Source organism: Malania oleifera, chromosome 6 (genome assembly GCF_029873635.1).
Source record: "Malania oleifera isolate guangnan ecotype guangnan chromosome 6, ASM2987363v1, whole genome shotgun sequence".
Classification (NCBI taxonomy): Eukaryota; Viridiplantae; Streptophyta; class Magnoliopsida; order Santalales; family Ximeniaceae; genus Malania; species Malania oleifera.
In genome coordinates, this window is record NC_080422.1 from 19,088,028 (window position 1) to 19,114,253 (window position 26,226).

At 35.6% G+C, this 26,226-nt stretch overlaps 1 protein-coding gene across 1 annotated transcript; it reads right to left on the reverse strand.

Moving 5' to 3' along the window:
* Positions 1–22,894: 22,894 nt before the first annotated feature.
* On the reverse strand, positions 22,895–24,061 carry LOC131158498 (uncharacterized). Its single transcript, XM_058113367.1, has 2 exons — positions 23,615–24,061; positions 22,895–23,530 (listed from the first exon to the last, which is right to left on the reverse strand). Exons 1-2 carry the CDS (start codon positions 24,059–24,061, stop codon positions 22,895–22,897), a joined length of 1,083 nt encoding a protein of 360 aa, XP_057969350.1.
* Positions 24,062–26,226: the final 2,165 nt, after the last annotated feature.

The window sequence follows — 26,226 nt, forward strand, 5'->3', positions numbered from 1 at the left end:
GAATTAGTGCCAAAGAAATTTTTAAATACCCAATTCACCCCCCCCTCTTGGGATTACACCTGATTCAACATTTGGTATCAGAGTGAGGTTTACATAGACTTGATAGTTAATTTGTAAAACGATCACATGGCACACATTGGTGTAACTCCATTCAGTGGGGGACACTTATCCACTAGACCACCAATTTTCTGTAGTGTAAATTACACCTATTGGAAATGAAGGATGAGCATATATCTACTGAACGTAGATTGGAAAGTTTGGAAAATAGTGACTAAGGGAAATTAATGCCACTGCCATGAATATACTTTCTATGCACTAGATGTCAATGAGTTTAATAGGGTAATGGCATGTAACTCAGCCAAAGAAATTTGAAAACTAGAAGTTACATATGAAGGCACTAAGGAAGTCAAGGATAGTAGGATTCACTAGTGAATATGAAGCATTTAAAATGACGGTTGATGAATTCATGCAATCCATGTACACTAGATTCACACACATCATTAACTCGTTAAATGCACTTGGAAAAACTTACCCTACTTATGAGTTGATCAGGAAAATACTCAGGGGATTACCTCTAGTGTGGGAAAAGCTATGGCAATAGCATAAGGGAGAAATATCAAGGAGATGTCGGTGGACGAACTCATTGGATCATTCATCACCTATGAGCTGGCAATAAACGAGAGGAAAAATGAGCAGAGTAAAGCTAAGAAGGTCACTGCACTTAAGGCATCATCAAGCTATTCAAGTGAAGGAAGCGATTTCAAAATAGATGATGACATGACCTTGCTAACAAAGAAGTTCGGGAAGTTTTTGAAGAAGAACAAAAAGTTCAACATAAAATTTCAGAACTCCAAATCGGAAAAAGGAGAGCAAAGCATGAAGAAAAAGAAGGAGGATCCACCAACATGCTACAACTGCCAAGAAGTTGGACACATCAAGCCTGAGTGCCCCAAGCTCATAAAAGCCTCAAAGAAAAAGAAGAAGGCGCTGAAAGTCGGCTGGGATACACACAGCATTAGTAGTTCAGAATCTGAATCCAGCGACGACGAGGTTGCAAATCTGTGTCTAATGGTGCATGATGACCTTGAGGTACAATCATCTTTTTCATCATCTTCATACTATTCTAGTGAATCTGAAAATGAAAATGATATGATGTCATATGATGAACTGAAACAAGAATACCTATACACTATTAAAATGCTTGAGAGGAAAACAAAGAAAATTTCTGAGTTAAGAAGCAAAGTCAAAGAACTTTCAAATCTAGTTGAACACCAAAATGGATCCCATGCATCTTTCATAAAAGATAAAGATTTGAAAATTAAGGAGTTAGAAAATGACTTGAAAGGTAAATCTGAAATTATCTAGTAAATTTACTGATGGACAAAACAATTTTGAAAAGCTCTTAGGATCTCAAAGAAATTCCCTAGAAAAGCAAGGGCTCAGTTTTAATGGTAAATAAAATATAAAGAAAAGACATCTTTACATTAGGTATTTTACAAAAGAATCAAAGTCATATGTTCCAACTAAGAATCATTATAGAAATACTACATGTTTTAAATTTAGACAGTTGGGTCACATACAATTCGACTGTCCTTTCAAAAATAAAGATGTAAAAATAAAGAAAGTGTGGAAGGTTAAAGGTCAATCTAGCACTAACCCTCCTGGACCCAAGACAATCTAGGTACGAAAGCTAGTTGTTTAATTGTGTCTTGCAGATTTGCTTAAGATCCGCATCCTCAAAAGATAGATGGTATATGGATAGCGGATGCTCACACCACATGACCGGAGATAAAGCAAAATTCACATCCATCATACTCAAGGATGAAGGGTTTGTTACTTTTGGAGATAATGCTAAGGGAAGGATTACATGTGTCGGTAAAGTTGGTAATGATTCCTCACTCATTATTGATGATGTTTTATTAGTTGAAGGTCTAAAGCACAATTTATTGAGCATAAGTCAACTATGTGATAAAGATTACAAAGTATCATTTGAACATGATAAGTGCATAGTTGAACACAAAACTGATAATAAGACACTGTTCATTGCTAAGCGTCATGAAAAAGTATATACCACAAGCTTTGATAACTTAACTTCACAGAGTGTGACATGTTTATCTGCTATGAATGAAATAAGTTGGATTTGGCATAGAAGACTAAGACACGCAAACATGGATTTAATCTCAAAGCTAGTTAAGAAAGAATTAGTTAAGGGACTGCCTAACACTAAATTTGTGAAATATAAAATTTGTGATGCATGCCAACTAGGAAAACAAGCAAGAACAAGCTTTAAGAAGAAGAAAGAGATCTCCAGTACTAGGCCACTTCAAATGCTACTCTTAGACTTATTTGGACCAAACTCAATTCAGAGTTTAGGAGGAAAATCATATGCGTTTGTCAAAATGAATCTAAGCCAAAAGATATTGGTGAGCATAACACGATTAGAATTTAGTTTAAGATGCTCCCCCTTTCAAATTGAATCCAAGCTTAGATGAAATAAACTGCTTAGACTTAATAATGATTGATTTCATTAAGAATTCCAAGAAGTATAAGCAATCAATTTTTTTTAAGTCTTTTAAAAAAAATATACTCGATTAAGATTTATTCATTTTACCATTGGACCAATATAATCATCCCTATACATCACACATGCATCATAATACATACATTAAGACATGAAATAAAGCACAAACCGAGAATAATTCATATCAAAACATAGAGCTTTAAAAAACGGGATATGATGTTCAGGGTTCTTAGAAGAGCCTCAATATTCAAAAATCATAGCATAATGTATATGAGTTCTTTATGCTCTTTCTCTAGGGATGGAGTTACGCTCCTTAAATACCTAATGATTATGTGAGGATGAATTTAATTTTCATTTAGTTTTCACTCATCCTTTTAAAAATATTTTAACTTTAATTTTATTATAATCATCATTGGACAATGTTTTATGTTGGGAAAAGTCCATCAAAATTTTGGCAGTATGCCGTCTGTAAATTGGACATTTTCCCATAAAACCTGTACCTGATAGGTTGTTCTCAACAGATAGATCATATAAAGCAAGCCACAACCTAATATCTACAACTAGCATGCAAATTTTATCACTGCATCTGCCATGCAGGAGGCATTCAACACAAGCATGTTTTCCAATAGTTCAATCAACAACTCATAAAAGAAATGAACTATCCAACAGATGACACGAACAATAACTAACAATGGATAGTTATGAGATTAGTGCAGAGTTGTTCTCGCAAGAGCATACAGAAACATAAGTATAAATAAAAATTGAGAGCATTTTAATGTATATAGATATGAAAGATAAATGCCCCCCCCCCCTCAATTATGCTCTCGACTTATTTAATGCCTTTTTCTTATTATTCAAGTTCTTTAGCCAAGTGTTTTAAGTTTCTATGATTATATCTTGGCTCTAAATGCTTTTAGCTTAAAGGACCAAAAGGTCACAGTAGATATTTCTTTCAAAGTCATAAGCTTACAATGCCTTTTCTCTTTATGAATTTCAATATGCAAGAGGCCTGAGTTCAGAATGGCTTTCAATTTAAACTGCTCATGCGCAAGTTTCATTTGGACTATGAATTTTCTTTAAAATTGAAACCTAGTGCAATTAATTTACCCATTCAACTCATTTCTAAGGATATGAATCTCGAAGAGTATTCAATATAAGTAGACATGATTAATGATATTTTCATGGAAGTGGATATGTCCAATCTCTTAGGCAAAGAGCATTTATGAGTACTTGAATTTTCTTGACCAACGCTCTTCGGAGAATGGAAAGTATCTTATATATATAATTACAATTTAAAGCAAGGATGTAAGTGGACAGGTGAAACCTTACCGAATATGATCATGGTTTGGTAAGGATTTCCTATGAAGGGGATAGATGAATCAAGATTAAAGGATTTAAATATTTAACTCAAGGGGAATAATTTGATTTAATAATAAAATACGAATCCCCTAGTGGATGCCTCTAATTTTGATTGTGTGAGGGATGTCTTATTATTAGCACAAGATAGATATGGAATTTATTATCATTGCTTATTCCTAGAGTGATGATCAGGTTTTGACAAATGAGATTATGGTTCAAGATATATAGAATATGATGTGTTGACCTTATAAGTCATGCCCAGTTTTGATAATGACAAATACTTGTTGTATTTGATGGCTTTCAAGTGTATGTGCAGATTCATTTTAGTAGATCAAGTAATGGCACATGAAAGCAAAACATAAAGACCCTGAAGATTAGTTTCATGTTGTAATTCATTTTATGTATTATAGGTCTGTAATAGTAATTAGGATATAAGGTTTGTAATAATCTTTACATGTCATGCATGTAGGTTTTGTAAGCTCAACAAGACCGTAGTTTGACCATAGGGTACCGAATGTCATTAGGGTACCCTTTAGTCGACCGACACCAGATTTTTGGGACTATCTCAAAACAGCCCTTGAAAAGACCTTAGTGAGACTTTAGGTCCCCACACGTATGCACTAATATATCCCCACAATATCTTGTCAAACAGAGGATCAATTTGAAATGGACTGAAGAAGATAAGCATAAAATGAGAGGGCTCGGGCGATCGCACCCCAGGGGTTCATTTTACCTCGGGCGCCCGAACTGTTGGGAAGTCAACGGTTTGACTTGGGTTTGGGCTGCCGAACCAAGAAAGACTCTATTTCCCTTAGGCGACCGAACCCCTAGATGTGACCTTTTCACCAACTCGAGCTACCGAGTAGTTTAGTTAAAAATAGACCCCGGGCGACCGAACACGTGGATTCGGGCCACCGAACCTAGGACCGGGCACTCGAACCTACGAACAAAATGCTACTAACTTTTGTTCGGGCTACCAAACCTACACTCAGGCTGCCGATCTTTTTTTAAGGATTTTTAAAAAATGAGTTTGGTTGGGCGACCGAACCTCGGTTCAGCCACCCGAACCTTGTTGGGTTAAAATTATTTTAACTGGGGTAAACACGGGTTAATTTGGGTTAATATTTCCTAAGAATTTTAGACTTTTCTAAGAATACTCAATAGGTCATAAACAGTTATGTTTTTGCTTTGGTCTATAAATATGAGTTCATTTGTGAGGATTAAGCAAAGATTAAGAAAAATCATTAGCAAAAAATTCTCTCAAACTCAAAATCCCATTTTTCCTATAATACTTCCAAACACTCTCATACCTTCATTCCGTTGATTAATTTTAGCTTTGTGAGATTCCTGCTTGGATTATTGCTTAGTATTATTGCTTATACTCCCATTATTTTTTCTTGATTGATTGTTATTGTTTTTGGGGAGTCAAGCAAGAGTTTTCCCACAGATTTTTAATTGATAAATTTAGTGTTAGGAAAAACTCATTAGCTTAAGGATCTTTGCATTGTCATTGCAAAGATTCCTATAGTTCGATTTTGTTGTGCAAATTATTTTTAACAAGCTATTATTTTTTCAAACAACTCTTGAGTTTACTTCCTTGAAGAAAATATTTTGAGTTGTTTTGAATATTAGCAACATCTTTGAAACCCTGATTTATTATTGAGATTTGATATATACTGTTTCAAAGAAATAGCTTGATTAGAACACTCTTGATCATATTAGTGATAATACCTCGATGATATTACCTCGATGCATGCAAATTCATATGCCATGGAACTATTATATTGTGCTTTAGATTCTAACATCCTTCTTGAGATCATGGCATGTCATAGTGCACAGGAAATCTGGGATGAACTTGAAAGAAAATAAGGAGAATCCCCGGAGAATGAAACCACCACTCAATTAGTGGTAAATGATGGGGTTAGTGCATTAACAGAACATGAGGTATATGATTCTCACTCCAGCTCGATTGATGATTCATGTGTTGAATGCTTTGTTGCGACATATGCTAAATCACCAGTCGAATATTGTGTTAATCCTATTTTTGATGCATGTGATGATTCTTATGCTAAATGTTGTATTGTATCTTATGTTGAATCATCTAATAATCCTTGTGATAATCCTACTGATGACACATGTAATGATCCACATAATGATTGTGTTGAATTTTGTGATGAATCATGTGTTGAATTCAATGATGAAAGCATGGCTTGTAATGAAAAACTAGAAATTGCTTTAATGAAAATGCATAAATTTCTAGATAGGTTATCTAAGAAGAAAATGCTTTTGAAAAATGAAACTAATAGATTGGCAAAGCAATTAGAAAAATTAAAAAAGTATCACGCCATCCTTGAAAAGAAAAAGATTAAGAAGATCTTGAAAATCATCTGCTTAGAGAAAGAGATAAATGATTATCCTAGTATGACACTCAAAATTAAAAATGAAAAGAATAATCACAATGAATCTTTAAGAATTAAAAGAAATAAATTTTTCAGAAAGGGTTCATGGTTAGTTCATCAAACCCATAATCATGCCACGTCAAGTAAAAATGGAAGAGGCTTAGATAAAAAAATGATTTGGGTAATCATGAAGGCAAACTCCGTAGGACTTAAAGAAAAATGGATTCAAATTGAAATTATCTTCCAGTTAATCTTTCCTTAGTTTCTAAGTTTAGGGTTTGTAATGACTGTTGGCTTAGGAAGTGATTCGGGGTTAAAATATATAAACCTAGTATCTGCATCCACTTCCAATTGGACATAGGCATCTTTGCTTGGTAATTAACTTCAAATTCTTATTGCATACTTAAATGTACAATTCTTAAGTTAAGTATATATTGTCCATTGCACAAACTTGTGGTTTAGGGAATCCATCTCACACTATATATCACTTAATCCTAAACCCATCCTTGAAATTAAAAGCCTTGAACAGGTTGGAGTCATCACTAGGTATAAGTACCAATGATAATAAATTCCATACCTATCGAGTGCTAATAAAAAGCCATCCTCCTTGTAATCAAAATTAGAGGCATCCACCACGGGAGTGTTCCTTTTAAGTTTAGATTGTAAATCCCTTAATTTTGGCTCACTTCTTCCATAGGAAATCTTTACCATCTCACGATCACATCAGGTAAAGATCCATCCTCTCTTTGAGTCATATTCGTGCTTCAAAACTGTGATCATAGTCGAAGGATACATTCCAAATCTCCAAAGAGCATTGGTAAAAAATATTCATATTCTCCTATATGCTTTTTGCCAAAACAGTTAGGACATTTTCTTTAGAAATCTTATCTTGTATAATGTCCTACTTTTTAAAATTACTCTCCCGAACTTAATAGAAATTTAACTGTTAAGAGTATTTGTTCTTTACTTCGCCTCATATGCTCTCAAAACGTTAAGTCATATCCTTTAGAGCTTCATATCCTTAGAAATAAGTTAAATGGCTAATATGATGGCCATAGGTTTCAACATATAAGAAAATACAATAACTAAGAAACCTATGCTTGAATGTTAAGAAAGAAAAGCCATTTGAACTTGGGCCTCTATCATATATTGAAATTTATAAGTAAAGAGGCATACATTGGTTTATAACCCTTAAGAAGTATTGCATGTGAATCTTTGGTCCTTTAAGCCTAAGCATGTTTAGCCAAGATTAAATCACGAAAAATCTAAACACTTGGCTAAGTAATTAGAAAATGAAAAAGGCATAAAATGGATTAGTGCATAGCTCAGGGGGAGCATTTATCATTCATATCTATATAAATTTGAATGCTCTCATATTCTTATATCGTTTATGCCTTTATGCCTATATGTGCACAACATTGCAGCACACTATCCATGATTTGATTAATGGCTAAAATTTTTTTGTTGGATAGTTTATATCTCTACTATTGAGCTATACTCAATATCTAGAGTTGACTATACTGTTGAAATGCATGCTCAGTATAGAATGCCTCCTGCATAGCAGATGCAGTTGATGAGAATTGCATGCTGGTAGTGGATTATAGGTTCTCACATGCTCAAATTGAACTATTTTGAATTAATTGCTTGAATTTATTAGGTTTTGGTGCATAAAAATTTGGGAAATGTCTGATTTACAGATGGCATGTTGCCAAAATTTCAACAGGAATCTTCCCGAACCAAAACCTTTTATTAAAGATGATTAAGATAAAATTAACTTTAAAATATTTTTTGAAAGGATGAGTGAAAGTTCAAATAGATAATTAAACTTCATCTTAGCATAATCATCAATTGTTTAGAAAAGGCTCAGATCCATCCCTATAGGAAGTGCATAAATGATCTATATGCATCACTTTCGTCTACTGAATTATTGAGGCTCTTATGAAATCCCTGAACATTATATCTTGCGCTTGAAGTTTTATGGTGTGATATGGCATGTTCTTGGGTCATGAACATTATTGCATGCCTTAATATATATCTTCTGATGCATCCATGGTCTATAAGGACAACTATACTAATCAAGTGATAATATGCAATTGGCAAATACTATGTATAGTTGATTTTAAGGATTTGGATTGATGGCTTGTACTACTAGACATAATGAAATAATTCTCTATCTAGTATAAGCAGTTTATTGTTTCTATGCATGAATTCTTATCGATAGGGGGAGCATTCAAAATTAAATCCTATTCTATTATGTTCTCCAACATCTTCAGCTTAGATCTGGCGTGAACTCTTTGTGGCTTGGGCTTAATTGTCAGGATTTTATTGAATATTTAAAAATGAAAATATATTGCTTTGCCACAAGTTGTTTGTCTTTGCCATATGATCTTGCACGTGACTGTTAAATCTTTAGGATCATCATGGTTGTTGTTTTCTGGTTATATTTTTGTATGTGCTTAATTGACAAACCAAAAAAATGTTGCTTGCTTGTTTTAAAATTAAAGTTTCTTTTTTAGCAAGCACCCCCAGTACTTTTTGCAAACATCATAAGGGGGATATATATTTATATATATACATATATATATTTATTGTAATACTTTTTGGCAAGATCAAATTTCAAAATAAAACACTTTATCACTTGCCTTATTATTATTATATAGCATATGTTTTAAATTGCATAACTGATTCGGTAACGTCACATGAAAATGCATGTGAACTAGTTAGACTGCTTTTATGCTCAAACCTTCTATTTGGTATAATATGTCGTGTGCTTTTAACTCAAACTCTTCATGGGTCATATCATATATTTTAATTGCAATGATTTGTGTATATTTCTGGTCTAATCATGTTTGTTATCTCATTTGAACCTTTTAATGACCAGTTATACAGTTTGTGTACTTCATTGCTATATTTCATGCTTTGTGAATTTGGTTATATTTTGTAATACATAATTTTCATATCTATTGCATGATAATGATTCTATTTATGTTTTATGTCTTGATCACACTAGAACTGTTTGAACTGAGTAGTTGTGAATAAATTGTTAGATCTTAAAACTCAAAACAGGTCATTTTCATATAGGTACTTTTGGAAAAATGTTCCATTTTCAAACGACATATTGCCGAAATTTGTAAATTTTTTTCCCAATCTTATTGTGTATTTAAATAATTCATACCCAATGTCTTTGGCTATTTATGTTTTCAGCTCTTTTTGCTGTTGCCAAAAAGGGGAGATAGAGATAAGGCAAAAATTGGGTAGGTAGTAGAACTTAAAAAATAAAAAATAAAATAAAATAAAATCTGCATTGAAATATGTTTGTCTTGCATTATGCATATTGTCATGGGGAGCCTTTCTAGGCTATACCCACTTTTTGCATGGTATGTTTGTCATCATCAAAAAGGGGGAGATTGTTGACCCTATAGGTCGCACCCGATTTTGATAATGACAAATACTTGTTGTATTTGATGGTTGTCTAAGGATATGTGCAAGTACACAATTGGCAAAACAAAATGATGACACAAGAAGTAGAAGTTGAAGGCCCTGAAGACTTTATTTGTATTGTATTTAAATTCATTATTTATTATGGATTTGTAATAGTAAATAGGATCCAGTTTGTAATAATCAAATGCATCACATGCATGATATGATAGGTAAGCTCAAATGAAAAAGACCAATAATGACCCTAGGAAACTCATTCATGCATAAACATAATGTGTATATAATAATAGGGTGGTTGCATAAGGAAATAGAACCGAAATGCATTAAAAATGCATGTTCAGTCAACCGTACCTTCACAATGAAAATATGTTGGTCGATCGAACCAGTCACTGGGTCAACAATTTGACCATTGCATGGTCGACTGAACCCTGCCTAGTTCAAATCACCCGGTCGACCGAACTCTCTCCCGGTTAATAGTTTGACCACACGATCGACCGCCCCTATTGCTTAAGCCAACCACCTGGTCGACTGAGTTCCCACATACGTTTGGCCAACCGCCCGGTCGACCGAACCACTTAATTCAAATCCACATGGTCGACCGAACTGCACGAAAATGAAAAATCACCTTTGGGAACCCTAGTCTGGTCGACTGAACTTCCAATTCAAATTTTACCCGGTCGACCGAACTTCGTCACTGGGTTAACCGAACCTCACGTCCGGTCAATCGGTGCTCTTGGGTTGCCATATTATTTTTACCGCAATTAAATTTTTTAAACGGGGTTAACTAGGTTAAAATGGTTTAAAATAAAATTAATAATACCCTATATGTCCTAGACGGTTATAATTATGGGGTAGTCTATATATACCCCCTCATTTGAAAAGATTAGCACCCAATTAGAAATCTTAATTAGGAAAAATCCTCTAAAATTCAAAAATCTCCTATACTTATTTTTGAGCCTCCTACACTCATTCTTACTAGATTTTATTGCTTAAATTTCTTTGCAAGTGTGATTAAGTGTTCTTATCATTAGGCTTAAGCTCTCTCTTGTTCTTGTTGATTGAGATTATTTTATTAGAGGGCTAAGCTTGAAGTTTTCCTAGGAGACTTTGTTAATAAATCTTCCCTAGGAATACTTCATTGAGCCTTTGAGTTTTGCATTGTCTTTGCAATACTCAAGGAGTTCACATTGGATTTTGATTGCTAAAATATTTTACAAATCATTTTCAAAATATCTCTTGTTCTTATATTTGAGAAATATATATTTTGAGATATTTTCTTGAGTGCTAAAAGATCTTTGTTGCTGTACCTTTTGATTGAGATTATCATTTTAATACAAAGATCAAATAAATATTTTACAAACCATTGTTGAATATCTCTTGTGGTTTATTTTGGTAAAAACTTCTGTTGAGATATTTGAAGTATAGTTGTGATCTTTGCTAGTGCATTGTAATTGAGAATATTATCTTGCTACAAAGATCCTATCGTTTACACTCTCACGTACTGATTGCATTATTGGCATTAATTTTGAGAGTAGATACTAAGGCTACACTAAGCTTATCATATCTTATCATTTGGTAGCGTGTTGATTAGATTTGTACATATCAGCTTGTGTAAGAAGCATTTCCTTGTACGTAAAATTTTCCACATTTGTTGTATTCCAGGCACGGGCCTAAAGAGGGAGACTAACCCTATTGAATAGTCCCAGACTGGGTTAGACCTGATTAAGAAAGTTAGGTGAGCCATCCTAGTAAGACGTGTTGGTTGAGGTCAGCCCCTTGAATTGACCTAATTGTAATCGGTGCCACTCCACCCGTGAAGTGAGCCATTAGTGGAATCCTTGGGCTTACGAGCTAAAGGCGTGGACATAGGCACAGTTGGCCGAACTCCGATAACATATCTAGTGCTGATTTTATCTTTTACAATTTACTTTCTGCACCTGTATGTTTATGTTTATCGTTTAAATATTTGATTGGGATTGTGAATACATAGAAAGACCCTAGTTTTGTGAAATACCGCTTGCTAGATTAGTTGAACCTAGGAGATTAATTTTTATATACCCAATTCACCCCCCCTCTTAGGAATACACCAAGGCTAACATTGTTCATATTTTTGGCTTAATTATTTTAGATTCTTAGTATTCAATATAGTGTATAGTGAATGCATATACTAAGATTTGGAATTTTAAGCACGCACCACTCCTCGATCCTATAGTCATCACAACCCTTAAACCTAATCCTAAGATCTAAGGAAGCATAAAATAATTAGGTTATATCTATTTGACTCGATCTTCCTCAGGTCCTAAAGGGTTCATAATCACCCATATCATTTCTTTGTTTAGGCCTCGGGCACTTCTAGATGAGCAAGTAAATCGAATGTGCCTTTTTCTTTTACAAAATAAGCATGATTTGTATTTACGTGAATGATTATGCTTATATATTTTGTTTTTGTTCAATGAGGTATGAAAAAGATTATGGGATTTAAGAGATGAACCCCTTTTGAAATAACTATTTCTTCTTAATTCTAAGGTTTGTTATGATAATTCTTCTCATTTTTAGCTTTGAGTGTAAATCCAGAATAATCATATGTTTCTTTCTCTAAGCATGTAATTTTCAATATTTTCTCAATCTTCTTCTTTTCAAGAATAGCATGATAATTTTCTAACTCCTTTAATTGTTTTGCTATTCTTTTGTTTTCATTCTTCAAAATTATTTTATGCTTAGACGTCTGAACTAGAAGCTTATGCATCTTAGATAAAGCACAATCTAGTTCTTTGTTTGAAGGCATGCTTTCAACAGTAAATTCAATGCATGATTCATCATAAGATATATCATAATTATTACATAAATCATTGCATGCAACAACAACAGTATTTTCACAAAGATCAACAGATGATTCTCCATATAATATTTTGCAACAATCAACATAATAATCATCAACTACATAACAAACTGAAACAGGAGGTAAATCATATACCTCCTTGTTGATTACTAGCTCATGATTCGCCACTACCAGATCATCTGATCTTGGAGTTTCTAGAGTGACAATCTCCTTTTCCTAGGTCTCTCCATATCTCTTTTCCAACTCAACCCAGATCTCCTATGCACTACTACATGCCATAATCTCATGAAAAATATCAGTATCTAAAGCACAGTACAATAAATCCATGGCATTAGAATTAATCATATTAAAGTCATTTTCATTTATTTGTGCACATCTTCCCTTAGCAGTCACAAACCAGACACTATAGTCCATAGATTTTATAAATATGCTCATTCTAATTTTCCAATGGGTGTAATCTACACAACAAAATAATGGAGGGTTAGAAGGTGACTGTCCCTCTTCGAATGGGGATACACCAACTTGAGCCATCCTGATATTTAGCAAATATGTTTAAGTCAATGCCATGAGACTCTAATACCAATTGTTAGTTTTGGTGCATTCCCAAGAGGGGGGTAGAATTGGGTATTTAAAAGTTATCGCTCAGGTCAATCGGTTTAACAACTGTATTACTCAACCTAGGGTCTGTCTATGCAATTATAAACCCAATCATTCACTATAGCAAAATATAAACATTCATGTGTTGGAATTTAAAATGTGGAAATTAAAAGCACGCATAAGAAATGTTATCGGGGTTCAGCCAACTGTGCCTACGTCCCCCCCTCTAGCTTGCAAGCCCGAGGATTCCACTAAAGCTCACGTAATGGGTGGAGCAGCACCGATGACAACCAGATCAATTCAAAGGGCTGACCTCAACCAACACGACTTACCAGGATGGCGCACCTAGCTTTCCTAACCGAGTCTAAGCTAGTCCAGGACTATTCAACAAGGCTAGTCTCTCTTTTCAGGCACGTGCGTGGAATACAACAAATGTGAAAATTTTGCGTACAAGGAAATACTTCTTACACGAGTAGATATGTACCACTATGCACAATATCACAGATCAATGCACACTACCAAATGATAAGATATGATGAGCTCAATATAGTCTTAGTATCTACTCTCAATGATTTATGCAAATATTGCAATCAGTACGTGAGAGTGTAAAAGATATGATCTTTGTGTCAAATAATGATTTCAATCACAATGCACGAACAAAGATCCTAGGCACACTTTAAATATCTCAACAAATATTTTTCTTAGAATATAAACCTCAAGAGATATTCTGATTTAGTTTGTAAAAATGATTTGATCTTTGTGTTCAAAATGATAAAGTTGATCAAAGAATATTGCTACAAAGATCTTTTAGCACATGGAAATATATCTCAACAAATATTTCTTAAGGTAAACCACACGAGGTATTTGAAGATGATTTAAAAAGTATTTTCAGCAATCAAAATACAATGTGAACTCCTTGAGATATTGCAATGAAAATGCAGTACTCAAAAGCTCAATGAAGTTTTTCCTACGGAAGACTTATTAATAAAATATCCTAGGAAAAACTTAATGCTTTGCTCTCCAAGAAAATAATCTCAATTAATCCAGCAGGGAGAGCAAAAGTCTATTGATAATAACACTCAAGCACACTTACAAATGGATTTAAGCAATAAAATTTGGTAAGAATGAGTGTAGGATGCTTAAAAATGAGTATAGGAGATTTTTGAATTTCAGAGAATTTTTCTAATCAAGATTGCTAATTTGATCCTAATCTTTTCAAATGAGGGGGTATATTCAGACTACCCCATAATTATAACCATCCAGGACACAGAGGGTATTATTAGTATTATTTTACACCATTTTAACCCAATTAACCCCATTTAAAATATTTAACTGTGGTAAAAATAATATGGCAACCCAAGAGCATCGATCGACTGGACTTGAGGTTTGGTTGACCTAGTGACGAAGTTTAGTCGACCGGGTAAAATTTGATCTAAAAGTTCGGTCGACCAGACTAGGGTTCCCAAAAGCGATTTGTCATTTTCGCGCGGTTTGGTCGACTGTGTGGATTTGAACTAAGTGGTTCAGTTGACGGGGCAGTTAGCCAAACACACGTGGGAACTCGGTTGACTAGGTGGTTTGCTTAAGCAATAGGTGCGGTCGACCATATGGTCAAACGTTTGACCTGGAGAGAGTTTGGTTGAATGAGTGACTTGAATTGGGTAGGGTTCGGTCGACCGTGCTATGGTCAATCTGTTGACCTGGTGACTGGTTCGGTCGACCAAAAAATTTTCATTGTGAAGGTACGGTCGACCGAAAATGCATTTTTAATGCATTTCGATTCTATTTCCTTATGCAATCACCCTAACCGTATAAACACATTATGTTTATGCATGTATGAGTGTCCTAGGGTCATTCTAGGTCTTTTTGAGGACACCAAAAAAATCTTGTGTCGGTCGACCGAAAGGTGCCCTACGATCATTTGGTTTCCCTATGGTCATTTGAGCTTATCTACCCTATTATGCAGGAAAAGCATTGATTATTAGAAACCATTTTTCCTAATTACTATTACAGACCCAAATTAAATAATAATGAATGTCGCGACGTCCCGGGAGCGCATGTGCCCCGGGCGGCGAAATTAAAAATCATTTTTATTTTTAAGGAAAAACATGGATGTCGGAGTCGCCACTAACCTTTGGTGTGGTTAGAACACGTGATAACTACCCCGTTAGGGGTAAAATAGGTCTACATTACCAGAGTTAGGCTCGGGAGTTCGGTTACGCGAGGGAAAGGTACGAGCACCCCCTACGCACCCGTTCTTACGAACGGTACCTAATTAATTTGAAATTATCCCTAAGTTAATCTAATAAGTCTTTAAATTACTCATTTTTATGAGTTTATAAATACATAGGGAAAATGAATAAATAAATAAATATATACATATATTCCCTCAGAGCTTAGGGTACGTGATGCCCAAAGGCTCATACCCCCGCAATAAAATCATAGGGATTATAAAAATAAAAAATATTTAATATATAATAAAATATATATAATAAAATAAAATAATAATAATCATTATAATAATGAACATAATAATAACAATAATAATAATAATAATAATAAATAACAATAGTAAAAATAATAATAATGGTACTAATGATAATAATAATAATAATATTAATATTAATAGTAGTAATCCCATAATGACAATAATAAATAATATTAATACGCACATATTAACAATAAATACATATTCTAAATATCATAATGGTAGCATAATAATTTCACGCATGATAATAATAATACACTATAAATAAAAGGTAATAATAATAATCTTCCTAATGGTATACACACCTAATATCCTATAAATACCTTTACACCCATATGGAAATAATTGATAAAAAAGATAAACCAAAATTCAAATTAAAACATGGAAACCTATGCACAAGTAAAGAAATAATGAAATTATGGAAACAAGGTATTGCTGAAAATAATAAATACAAAATGGTTGCCAAAATTAATACACAACCCTAACTATACAAATATTAAATACAAAGTGAGTACAATAATGACCAAAACCCTAAGTACATAATTTATATGGAAGCAATTTCAACCCTAAAAGTACATCAAGATACAATAAATCAAAATATGAGAATACAATAAATCAAAACATGATGTACAATGTTAAGAATATATAGTAGTAATGCAGCAATTTTAAATATACCCTAACATATAATATAATAACATAATCCCAAAATACTAAGGTTACCAAGATAAATGATATTGTGTACATTAAAATACTACGAATATGATAGTAATAAATATATAATATGTAATATCCATTATAATATTGAACATACCTTAAAACTAACATGCCAAATACACTAAAATACTAAACACAATATTACTAGATATATCAACATGCTAACCGTAACCAATATATAATATATGCAAATCAACTATATAAACCTAAACATAATAATGAAACAATCTACATAATAAACCCAATAATAGCATATAACAATAATAAAACAATCTACATAATAATAATACCAACCATATGCAAACAATAGAATATTAATACTAATAAAATCAATATGATAATTAATATAATAATAACATCCAACCATACCGTAATTTTACTAATAGTAATATACAAACCAGTAACATAAGAATAACGCAATCATGTAATTAATAATAATATACAAACTACGTAATACTAATACTAATATAATTAATATAATAACAATGCTAATATTAATAAACCAACTATATAATAATATTACTAATAATGATATATAAAATCATATAATAATAATAATAACAATACCCATATGATTTTAGTACAATATTAGAAATATTATACAAATCATATAATAATATTATTAATGGTAATATACGAACAATCTAACAACATTATTAATAATGATATACAAAACAACATAATAACATAATATATAAATAATAATAATATTACTATCAATAATATACGTATAAAATGCTAATATGGTCAATATAGTATATACATATAGAGGCAAATATATGAAAAGTTTAAACTTTAAGTATTAAAACCCCAAACCAAAACCAATATATACGTGTCTATATATATATATATATATATATATATATATATATATTAACACTAATAAATATATAAATATATATATGTGTATTGTGTGTGTCAGTGTTTGCATGCAGTAGGGCTTACAGAGGGGGCCGGAGACGGGTGTGTCGTCTGGCTGTGCGGAAGCAGGAGGCCGCCGGGGTGATTGCTGGTCTGGCTGTGGTGCTGCAGTGGTATCACAAGGCTCACAGGGGGTTTGATGGAGGAGATTCAACCGCTGCTGGTGTCTCGGTTGGTGGCTGCTCGGGTGGTCGCCGGAGTTGCAGAGGAGCTGGAGTGTGGATGATGTTGCGGTCTCAGACCAGTGGTGCTCGCCGGAGGGAACTTTCGGGACTGGGTCGGAGGGTTCTACCCGTGCTGGTGTGGAGAACCTCCTGCGGTTGCAGAAGATGGCGTCGTGGAGCCGAGACCAGCAGGAGTTGGGTGGTGCCGCGGGACTGAGGTGGTCTGAGGAGATCCACAGTTGCCGGTGATGGTTGAAAGATTGAGGTGAGATGGAGAAGAGAGGATGGAGGGGCTGGCCTGGTGGTGTGGGAGAGACAGAGAGCAGAGGGGAGAAGGAGATGGGAGAGGCTAGGGTTGCCGGAGAGCTGCTGGGTGCAGCGGTCAGGCTGAAGAACAAAGAGAGGTTTTTTTTTTTTTATTTTGTTTCTGCCCCCCGGCTGCCTGTGGAAGAGAAGAAGAGGCCCCTTATATAAAAACTTTTAGCAACCCTAACCCATCTCTTTTCCTTTTTTGGTTTTTTGTATTTTATGGTATTTTTTCTTTTTGGAAACAATATATATGAGTATAACTACTTATTATGGTAATAAGGAAATAATAATAATAATAATAATAATAATAATAATAATAATAATAATAATAATAATAATAATAAGGTAATAATAATAATAATAATAATAATAATAATAATAATAATAATAATAATAATAATAATAAAGTGAATATAGAAATAATGTTAATAATAAAAAAAAATAAGATAATATGTACAAAAAAAATAATAATAATAATAATAATAGTAATCAGATAAAAATACTAATAATAATGAAAAAATTAAAAATAATATTAATAATGAATGAAAATAATTAAATAATAAAATAATAATAAATAAAATAGAAGTAAAAATAAAGAAGAAAAGGAATAATAATAATATAATGAAAAATAATAATTAATAATAAAATAATAATAATACAAACATGAAAAATTAATAATAATAGAAGAATAAATAAAATAATAAAAGAATACTAATAATATTAAAAATAATCAACAATAATACTAATGATAGGTGTGAAATAATTGGGTAGGGAGTAAAAATGGGGTGTATACAGCTCCCCTCTTTTAGGCTTGACGCTCCAACGTTAAAAGTAGGAATTCTCTAAGTTACTTGTAGCCAACAAGCCTGCAAAGATAAAAGACGCTGATTTTGGACCGGGCCCAATGTAACAAAAGAGACCAAAATGATTTGTGAAAACCGATTTGCATGTATGATTGAGAGCACATGAGAATGACTTGTGTCGAGTGTAGGAACCCGAGCTATAGTTCACGAAGGGTGACTTGCACCGGGGGTTCCCCGAGCTATAGTTCACGAAGGATGACTTGCACCGGGTGTAGGAACCCATGCTATAGTTCACGGAAGGGTGACTTGCACCGGGTGTAGGAACCCGAGCTATAGTTCTTGAGAGGTGACTTGCACCGGGTGTAGGAGCCCGAGCTATAGTTCACGGAAGGATGACTTGCACCGGGTGTAGGAACCCGAGTTATAGTTCACGAAGGGTGACTTGCACCTGGTGTAGGAACCCGAGCTATAGTTCACGGAAGGGTGACTTACACCGGGTGTAGGAACTCGAGCTATAGTTCACGAAGGGTGACTTGCACCCGGTGTAGCAACCTGAGCTATAGTTCTTGAGAGGTGACTTGCACCGGGTGTAGGAACCCGAGCTATAGTTCACGAAGGGTGACTTGCACCGGGTGTAGGAACCCATGCTATAGTTCACAGAAGGGTGACTTGCACCGGGTGTAGGAACCCGAGCTATAGTTCACGAAGGGTGACTTGCACCGGGTGTAGGAACCCGAGCTATAGTTCACGAAGAGTGACTTGCACCGGGTGTAGGAACCCGAGCTATAGTTCACGAAGGGTGACTTGCACCGGGTGTAGGAACCCAAGCTATAGTTCACAGAGGGGTGACTTGCACCGGGTGTAGGAACCCGAGCTATAGTTCACGAGGGGTGACTTGCACCGGGTGTAGGAACCCGAGCTATAGTTCACAAGGGGTGACTTGCACCGGGTGTAGGAACCCGAGCTATAGTTCACGAAGGATGACTTGCACCGGGTGTAGGAACCTGTGCTATAGTTCATGAGGGGTGACTTGCATCGGGTGTAGGAACCCGAGCTATAGTTCACTGATGGTGACTTGCACCGGGTGTAGGAACCCGAGCTATAGTTCACGAAGGGTGACTTGCACCAGGTGTAGGAACCCAAGCTATAGTTCACAGAGGGTGACTTGCACCGGGTGTAGGAACCCGAGCTATAGTTCACAGAAGGGTGACTTGCACCGGGTGTAGGAGCCCGAGCTATAGTGTATGTAGTAATAACTCAAACATTAGTGAGACAAAGGTTGTTTGGATAATGATCAAAAGAGATGCATGACAAGAGGAGTATGACTAGAATGTAGTAGTGCATGTATGCTGTCTACTGTGGTACCAGAAAATGGGGATATGTTGCTACATGTTTCTATGCAATGTATAAAATGTATGGTAATGAATGAAGGAAATGCCTGAATCTTTTCCCCTAGTGCGTCTGTGATCAATAACCTCATCTTTCATCTTAGCCATGTTTTTGATACTTGCCACATCTGCAACTGATCTTGGCTCAATTTTCTTAATTCACCCAATCATGGAGACGATTGACTTGGCTAAAAGGAAACTCACTAAAAAAATCTGCCTCAGTTGAATGGATCTACAACCAATATTAACCCTGTTTGCTTAATGCAATTGGATAGGGAGACATCTGACAAGCTTTGGCACTACAATTGCCTCATTGCAAATGCATCAGTAAAAACTCTCAGTTTCATATGAAGGCCACAACCTCTTCGGATCCTGCCTTATTCATCGGTTGTACACCACATTTCCATTTTTCATGAAAGCTCTAAGTCATATTTGCTGATCATGCCTGAAACAGGAAGCATACTAGCGAACTCTTTTGATTACCCTATTCTTGAGACTATGAAAAAGGTTTTTTTTTTTTTTAAGAAATATCCAACCATGTAATTGTAACATCCCTTTGCTACATCAAAAGATCATATATGCAAGATGACTAGTTTACCAGGCTTAAATGTCAGTTCAAAGGGAAAACTTTATACTAGTATTCAAAAAGTCGAAACACATGAATGTTAAGTTGTCAAGCTTAATTCTCCTTTGATTGATTTTTCCCCTTTTGTTGATGACCCCAAACATTTCTCCCTCCTTTCGCCTTATTCTGTTGTGAACCCCTGTAATTCTCAAGTTAAATTATTGCCTCAGGTTTAGTTCATGTTTTGATCTCAAGATGGTCTTTAAGACTCGGGACAAAACGTAGGCTTGGGGATATAGGTTTTCTGAAGAAAAGGGAAACTATGGCTCAAAAATCCCAACCCATAATGACATTCTCTGCCCCAGTTTAAGTTAAGGCACTTTGTTTTGGCTTTGACCGAACTTGTCCTTTAAACAAGCTGCTTACGTACCTTTTCAGGATCAGGTCATTACGTAGTTCAGACTTAACATTGAGTCTGACAAATCATTAGAGACAACAATGTATACCAATCTGGTCAGGTCTTTTATTTGGACTGTAATATAGGCTAGGGGTATGGGTTAAAGAAAGAAAGAGTTAAATAAGGCTCAAAATTAGCACTTTCATCAAGGGCAACTTTGGTCAAAGATCGCATGCGTAGTATGTCCTTTATTTTCTCTCTTTTCTTCTTTTTCCATTTGCTTTTGCTTCTCCCTTTTGTTTTTCTCTTTCATGAAGGGATTCGATCATTTTTGTTTGGACTTCATTTGGGACTAATCCTTTGAAATTGCCCCAGTGTGGGGTGTGATCCTTTGACGGGTTAATCAAGAATTGAATTTTCCAGGCTCAAGAAGGGCTTGCAAGGGATCTCTTTTTGTTTCTTTCGGGTAGCATAAAGATGGCCTGCCATCATTTCGAGTAGCCAATTGTTGTCTCATATGACTTGCCAGACCCTAAAGGACCCATACCCAGGTTAAATTTTGTAAACTGACTTTTGAAAAAATACTGGTTTATCATTTAGGCTCAACTTGGTTACCAAATGGTAAATCGTTATTTGGCTCTTTTATAGGAAAGCAGATCGGCCAACGATGGCCATCTATCATTTGATCAAAACATGAGTAATGAACAGTCATTAGATTTATGAAGCAAACCATCATCTTATTGAATTTCCTTAAGAGTTTACAGGGTTTCTAAGAAAAATATTTCTTTACCGCATCTGAGTTTGTGGGGTGCACCAGATCGGCTCCATCCATGTTTGATAACAATAGGGCACCTCCTGAAAATGCTTTCTTTACCATATACGGCCCTTCATAATTTGGGGTCCACTTACCTCGGGGGTCATTATGAATTGGTAAAATCTTTTTCAAGACTAGATCTCCTTCTTGAAACCGTCGAATACGCACTTTCTTGTTAAAAGCTCTCATCATTCTCCTTTGGTATAACTGCCCATGAACTATAGCTGTCAATCTTTTTTCTTCAATTAGATTCAACTGGTCATATCTAGATTGCACCCATTCTGCTTCGGTTAACTCTGCTTCTTTTAAGACTCGTAACGATGGAATCTCAACTTCTATCGGAATTACAGCCTCCATTCCGTACACCAAAGAGAAAGGGGTAGCCCCTGTAGATGTTCGAACAGTGGTTCGATAGGCCAATAAAGCGAAAGGTAACTTGTCATGCCAATCTCTATAGGTCTCTGTCATTTTTTTCAAGATGCTCTTGATGTTCTTATTGGCTGCTTCCACTGCTCCATTCATTTGAGGTCGATAGGGGGCTGAATTATGATGCTTGACCTTGAACTGACTGCATAATTTTGTCATGAGCTTGTTGTTCAAGTTTTTAGCATTGTCTGATATTATCCTTCGGTTTGCGTCGTATGAACCATGTCCGACTGCTAACCTTTCCTTCCCACCAGTAACTCATCTGTCCGTCTACCGCTTCTTCCAGCCTTGGTCTTGCTTTTTTCCTGCCTATATTGATTATCTTTCCTCTCTTCAATTCCTTCCGTTCTCCCTCTTCTCCGCCTTCCATTTCAAGCACCTTCCCGCTCTTGTCCTTTTCTTTTCTTTTGTGTGTATTTTTTCGTATTCTCCTCTTCGTCGCCCAATCTCTTCCATTACTGTTTCAATTTTCTTGTCTTGTATCTCTCAGTCCTTTCCACTCATATTTTTGGCATTACAACAGTTCGTTCTAGCTCCGTGATCCCTCAGTCTTCACCCTGTCTTTTATGATTAGGGTTCTACCAGGTGACCCCCTTGTGAGGTTGTAGGGGGATGGGGGGTTAAGTGGGATACCCTACCGCAAATTAATTCTCTCATGATAATGATTGTTACATTTGAGTGACATTAGAGATGATGCTGCTTCTACCCATTTGGTGAAGTAGTCAATGCCACGAAAATGAATCGATGCCCATCTACTGGCCTTTGGGGTTATCGGTACGATCAAAATCCATGCCCCATGCTGAGAAAGGCAAGTGCATGTAGAATAACTGGAAGTTGTGAGGAGGGTGCGACTTGTTGCGATATACCATGTAGATTTGACACTTATGGCACTTTTCGAATACATAGACTCTATGACCATCCCGTTCCATGGTATACAATAGTATCCTACTGACCTTTAGGATTTTTCGGGCCAACGAGTGTCCTCCCGCATGGGTCCCACAAACGCTGTCGTGTACTTCTTGTATGATTTGTCTTGCCTCTTGCAACTCCACGCACCGTAGGAGGGTCATATCATGGTTCCTTTTATACAATATCTCCCCATCTAAAAAGAATCCCATAGCTAGCCTTCGAATTGTCTTTCGATCATTATTAGAGGCTCCTATGGGATACTCCTTCCATTGAATGTATGTTTTGATATCATGAAACCATGGCTTCCCATCAACTTCTTCCGTCATTATACAATATGCAGGTTCCCTATGCATCCTTATTCGAATGGGTTCAATCTCTATTCCGGACTCAACCTTAAATAAAGCCGCCAATGTTGCTAGCGCATCAGGGATTAAGTTACTCTCTCTCGGTAAATGTGAAAAACTGATAGTATCGAATTCCTGCATCATTTCCTAAATGAACTCCTGATATGGTATTAATTTGGAATCCCGAGTTTCCCACTTCCTAGTCAATTGATAAATTACCAAAGCGGAATCTCCTTTTACAATCAATTTTTTAATGCCTTGGTCAATAGCTGCCTGTAAGCCCAATACGCACGCTTCATACTCAGCTATATTATTGGTACACGGAAAGGTGAGTTTGGCTGTGACTGGGTAATATTTACCCTCTGGTGATATGAGTACAGCCCCTATTCCATGCCCCCATATGTTGGTTGCCCCGTCAAATAGCATCATCCACCTAACATTACCTTCCTTTTCTTGATCAATTGAATCAATATCTTGATTTGGGAAGTCAAACTCCATGGATTGGTAATCATTAACGGCCCTATCAGCCAAATATTCTACTATAATGCTCCCTTTGATGGCTTTTCTCGTTACATATGTAATATCATATTCAGTCAACAGCATTTGCCAACGAGCCATCCGCCCTGTTACTGCAGGTTTCTCGAAAACATACTTAATCGGATCCATTTTAGAAATCAGCCATGTTGTGTAATACAGTGTGTATTGCCTTAATCTACTAACCACCCACACCAAAGCGCAACACGTCTTCTCCAAGTTAGAGTACCTAGATTCGTATTCTATGAATTTTTTGCTTAAATAATAGATGGCGCGCTCCTTTCTTCCAGACTCATTGTGTTGTCCTAACACACACCCCATGGAATTCTCTGATACTACTAAGTATAATATAAGAGGCCTTCCAGGTACAGGGGGAACCAAAACTGGAGGGTTCAATAGATATTCTTTTATTTTCTCAAAAGCTTTCTGACAATCTTCACTCCATTTTTCGGGGTTATCCTTCTTCAGCAGCTTAAATATGGGCTCACAAGTAGCAGTCAACTGAGATATAAATCGAGCTATGTAGTTCAATTGGCCTAGGAAACTCCTGACTTCTTTTTCGATTTTGGGACTAGGCATTTCTCGAATAGCTTTTATTTTATCTGGGTCTACCTCAATCCCTTTCTCACTTACGATAAATCCCAACAATTTTCCTGAAGAAGCTCCGAATGTACATTTTTCTGGATTTAATTTCAGTTGACATTTTCATAGTCTTTCAAATAGCTTCCTTAAGTTCATCACATGGCTATACTCATCCCGAGACTTAACAATCATGTCGTCCACATATACCTCTATCTCCTTATGCATCAGGTCGTGGAATAACGTTACCATGGCTCTCTGATAGGTTGCCCCTGCATTCTTTAAACCAAAGGGCATAACCTTGTAGCAAAAGGTCCCCCATAAGGTGATGAACATGGTCTTCTCTTTATCTTCTGGGGCCATCTTAATTTGATTATATCCGGAAAATCCATCCATGAATGAAAACAGGGCATGTCCCGCCGTATTGTCTACCAGCACATCTATGTGTGGAAGTGGGAAATTATCTTTAGGGCTAGCTTTATTCAAGTCTCGATAGTCAACACAGATTCTCACTTTTCCATTTTTCTTCATTATTGGAACTACATTGGCCATCCACTCTGGATATTTGGCTATTTCTAAAAAACCAGCCTCAAACTGCTTCTGTACCTCTTCTTTTATTTTGATCAACATATCTGGGCGCATTCTCCTCAGTTTCTGTTTTACCGGTTTGCTATCTGGGTAAATGGGTATTTTATGTGTTACTAAGTCTGTATCCAAACCTGGCATGTCCTAATATGACCATGCGAAAACATCTCGGTATTCCTTCAGAAGGTTTATCATTTCGCATCTTTCTCTTTCTCCCAACAGTGCCTCGATTTTTACTTCTTTTGGTTCCTCATTAGTCCCCAAATTTATTGTGACCGTGGGGTCACTACTGGTTAAAGTTGGTTTTTCATCTAATTTCAACATTCTTTGCATTTCAAGTGATAAGTCGGTCTCCTCTTCTATTTCAGCTTCTAGGATTAAGTTTTCAAAGTTAACATCAATTTCTGGCTCATGAATACTGGTATGATTATTTTCCCTATCCCTGCATAAAACAAAGGTAAACAATTCTTTGACAAATGACCCCATGATGTAATAAATGCGAAAGAAATGCATACTGGTTTTATTGATGAAAAAGACAAACGGTCCGAGGCAATAATGTCCACGGATTACAAAAAGAAAGCAAAATGAGCAAAAGCTATTACATGAAGTGAATTGGGTAATCAAAAGATGTCCAGTTTTGAATTTCTGCTCTTGTAGTCAATGGGTAGATCCATCTAATGGATGAGCAAGAATCCCCTGTTGATGTTAAAATGATAGTGGGCATGATTGGGAAGAGTCTCCTAATCTCACTGCTAGTAGGTCTGATATTATGTTGAGTGGTGCATGTGTGCTGATTTTCAGGCTGACCCTAAGGAATCCCATCTGAAAGCTGTTAAACGAATTCTTAGGTATCTAGTTGGAACTATAGAGTTAGGACTCTGGTACCCTAAGCATACTACCTTTGAGATTGTTAGTTACCACTGATGCTGACTTTGCCGGTAGTAAGGTTGATAGAAAAAGCACTAGCGGCACTTGTCATTACTTAGGACAATCTCTTGTTTCTTGGTTTTCTAAGAAACAAAACTCAGTTGCCTTATCCACCGCCGAAGCTGAATATATTGCAGCTGGAAGTTGTGCCCAAACTCTTTATATGAAACAACAACTTATGGATTTTGGATTGCACTATGAAACAA

Coding starts and splice junctions, on each gene's coding strand:
- LOC131158498 (XM_058113367.1), bottom strand. CDS start 24,061: ATGGATCCGATTAAGTATGTTTTCGAGAAACCTGCAGTAACAGGGCGG. Junction 23,531..23,614: donor TAAAAGGAGATTCCGCTTTG/GTAATTTATCAA, acceptor GAAATGATGCAG/GAATTCGATACTATCAGTTT.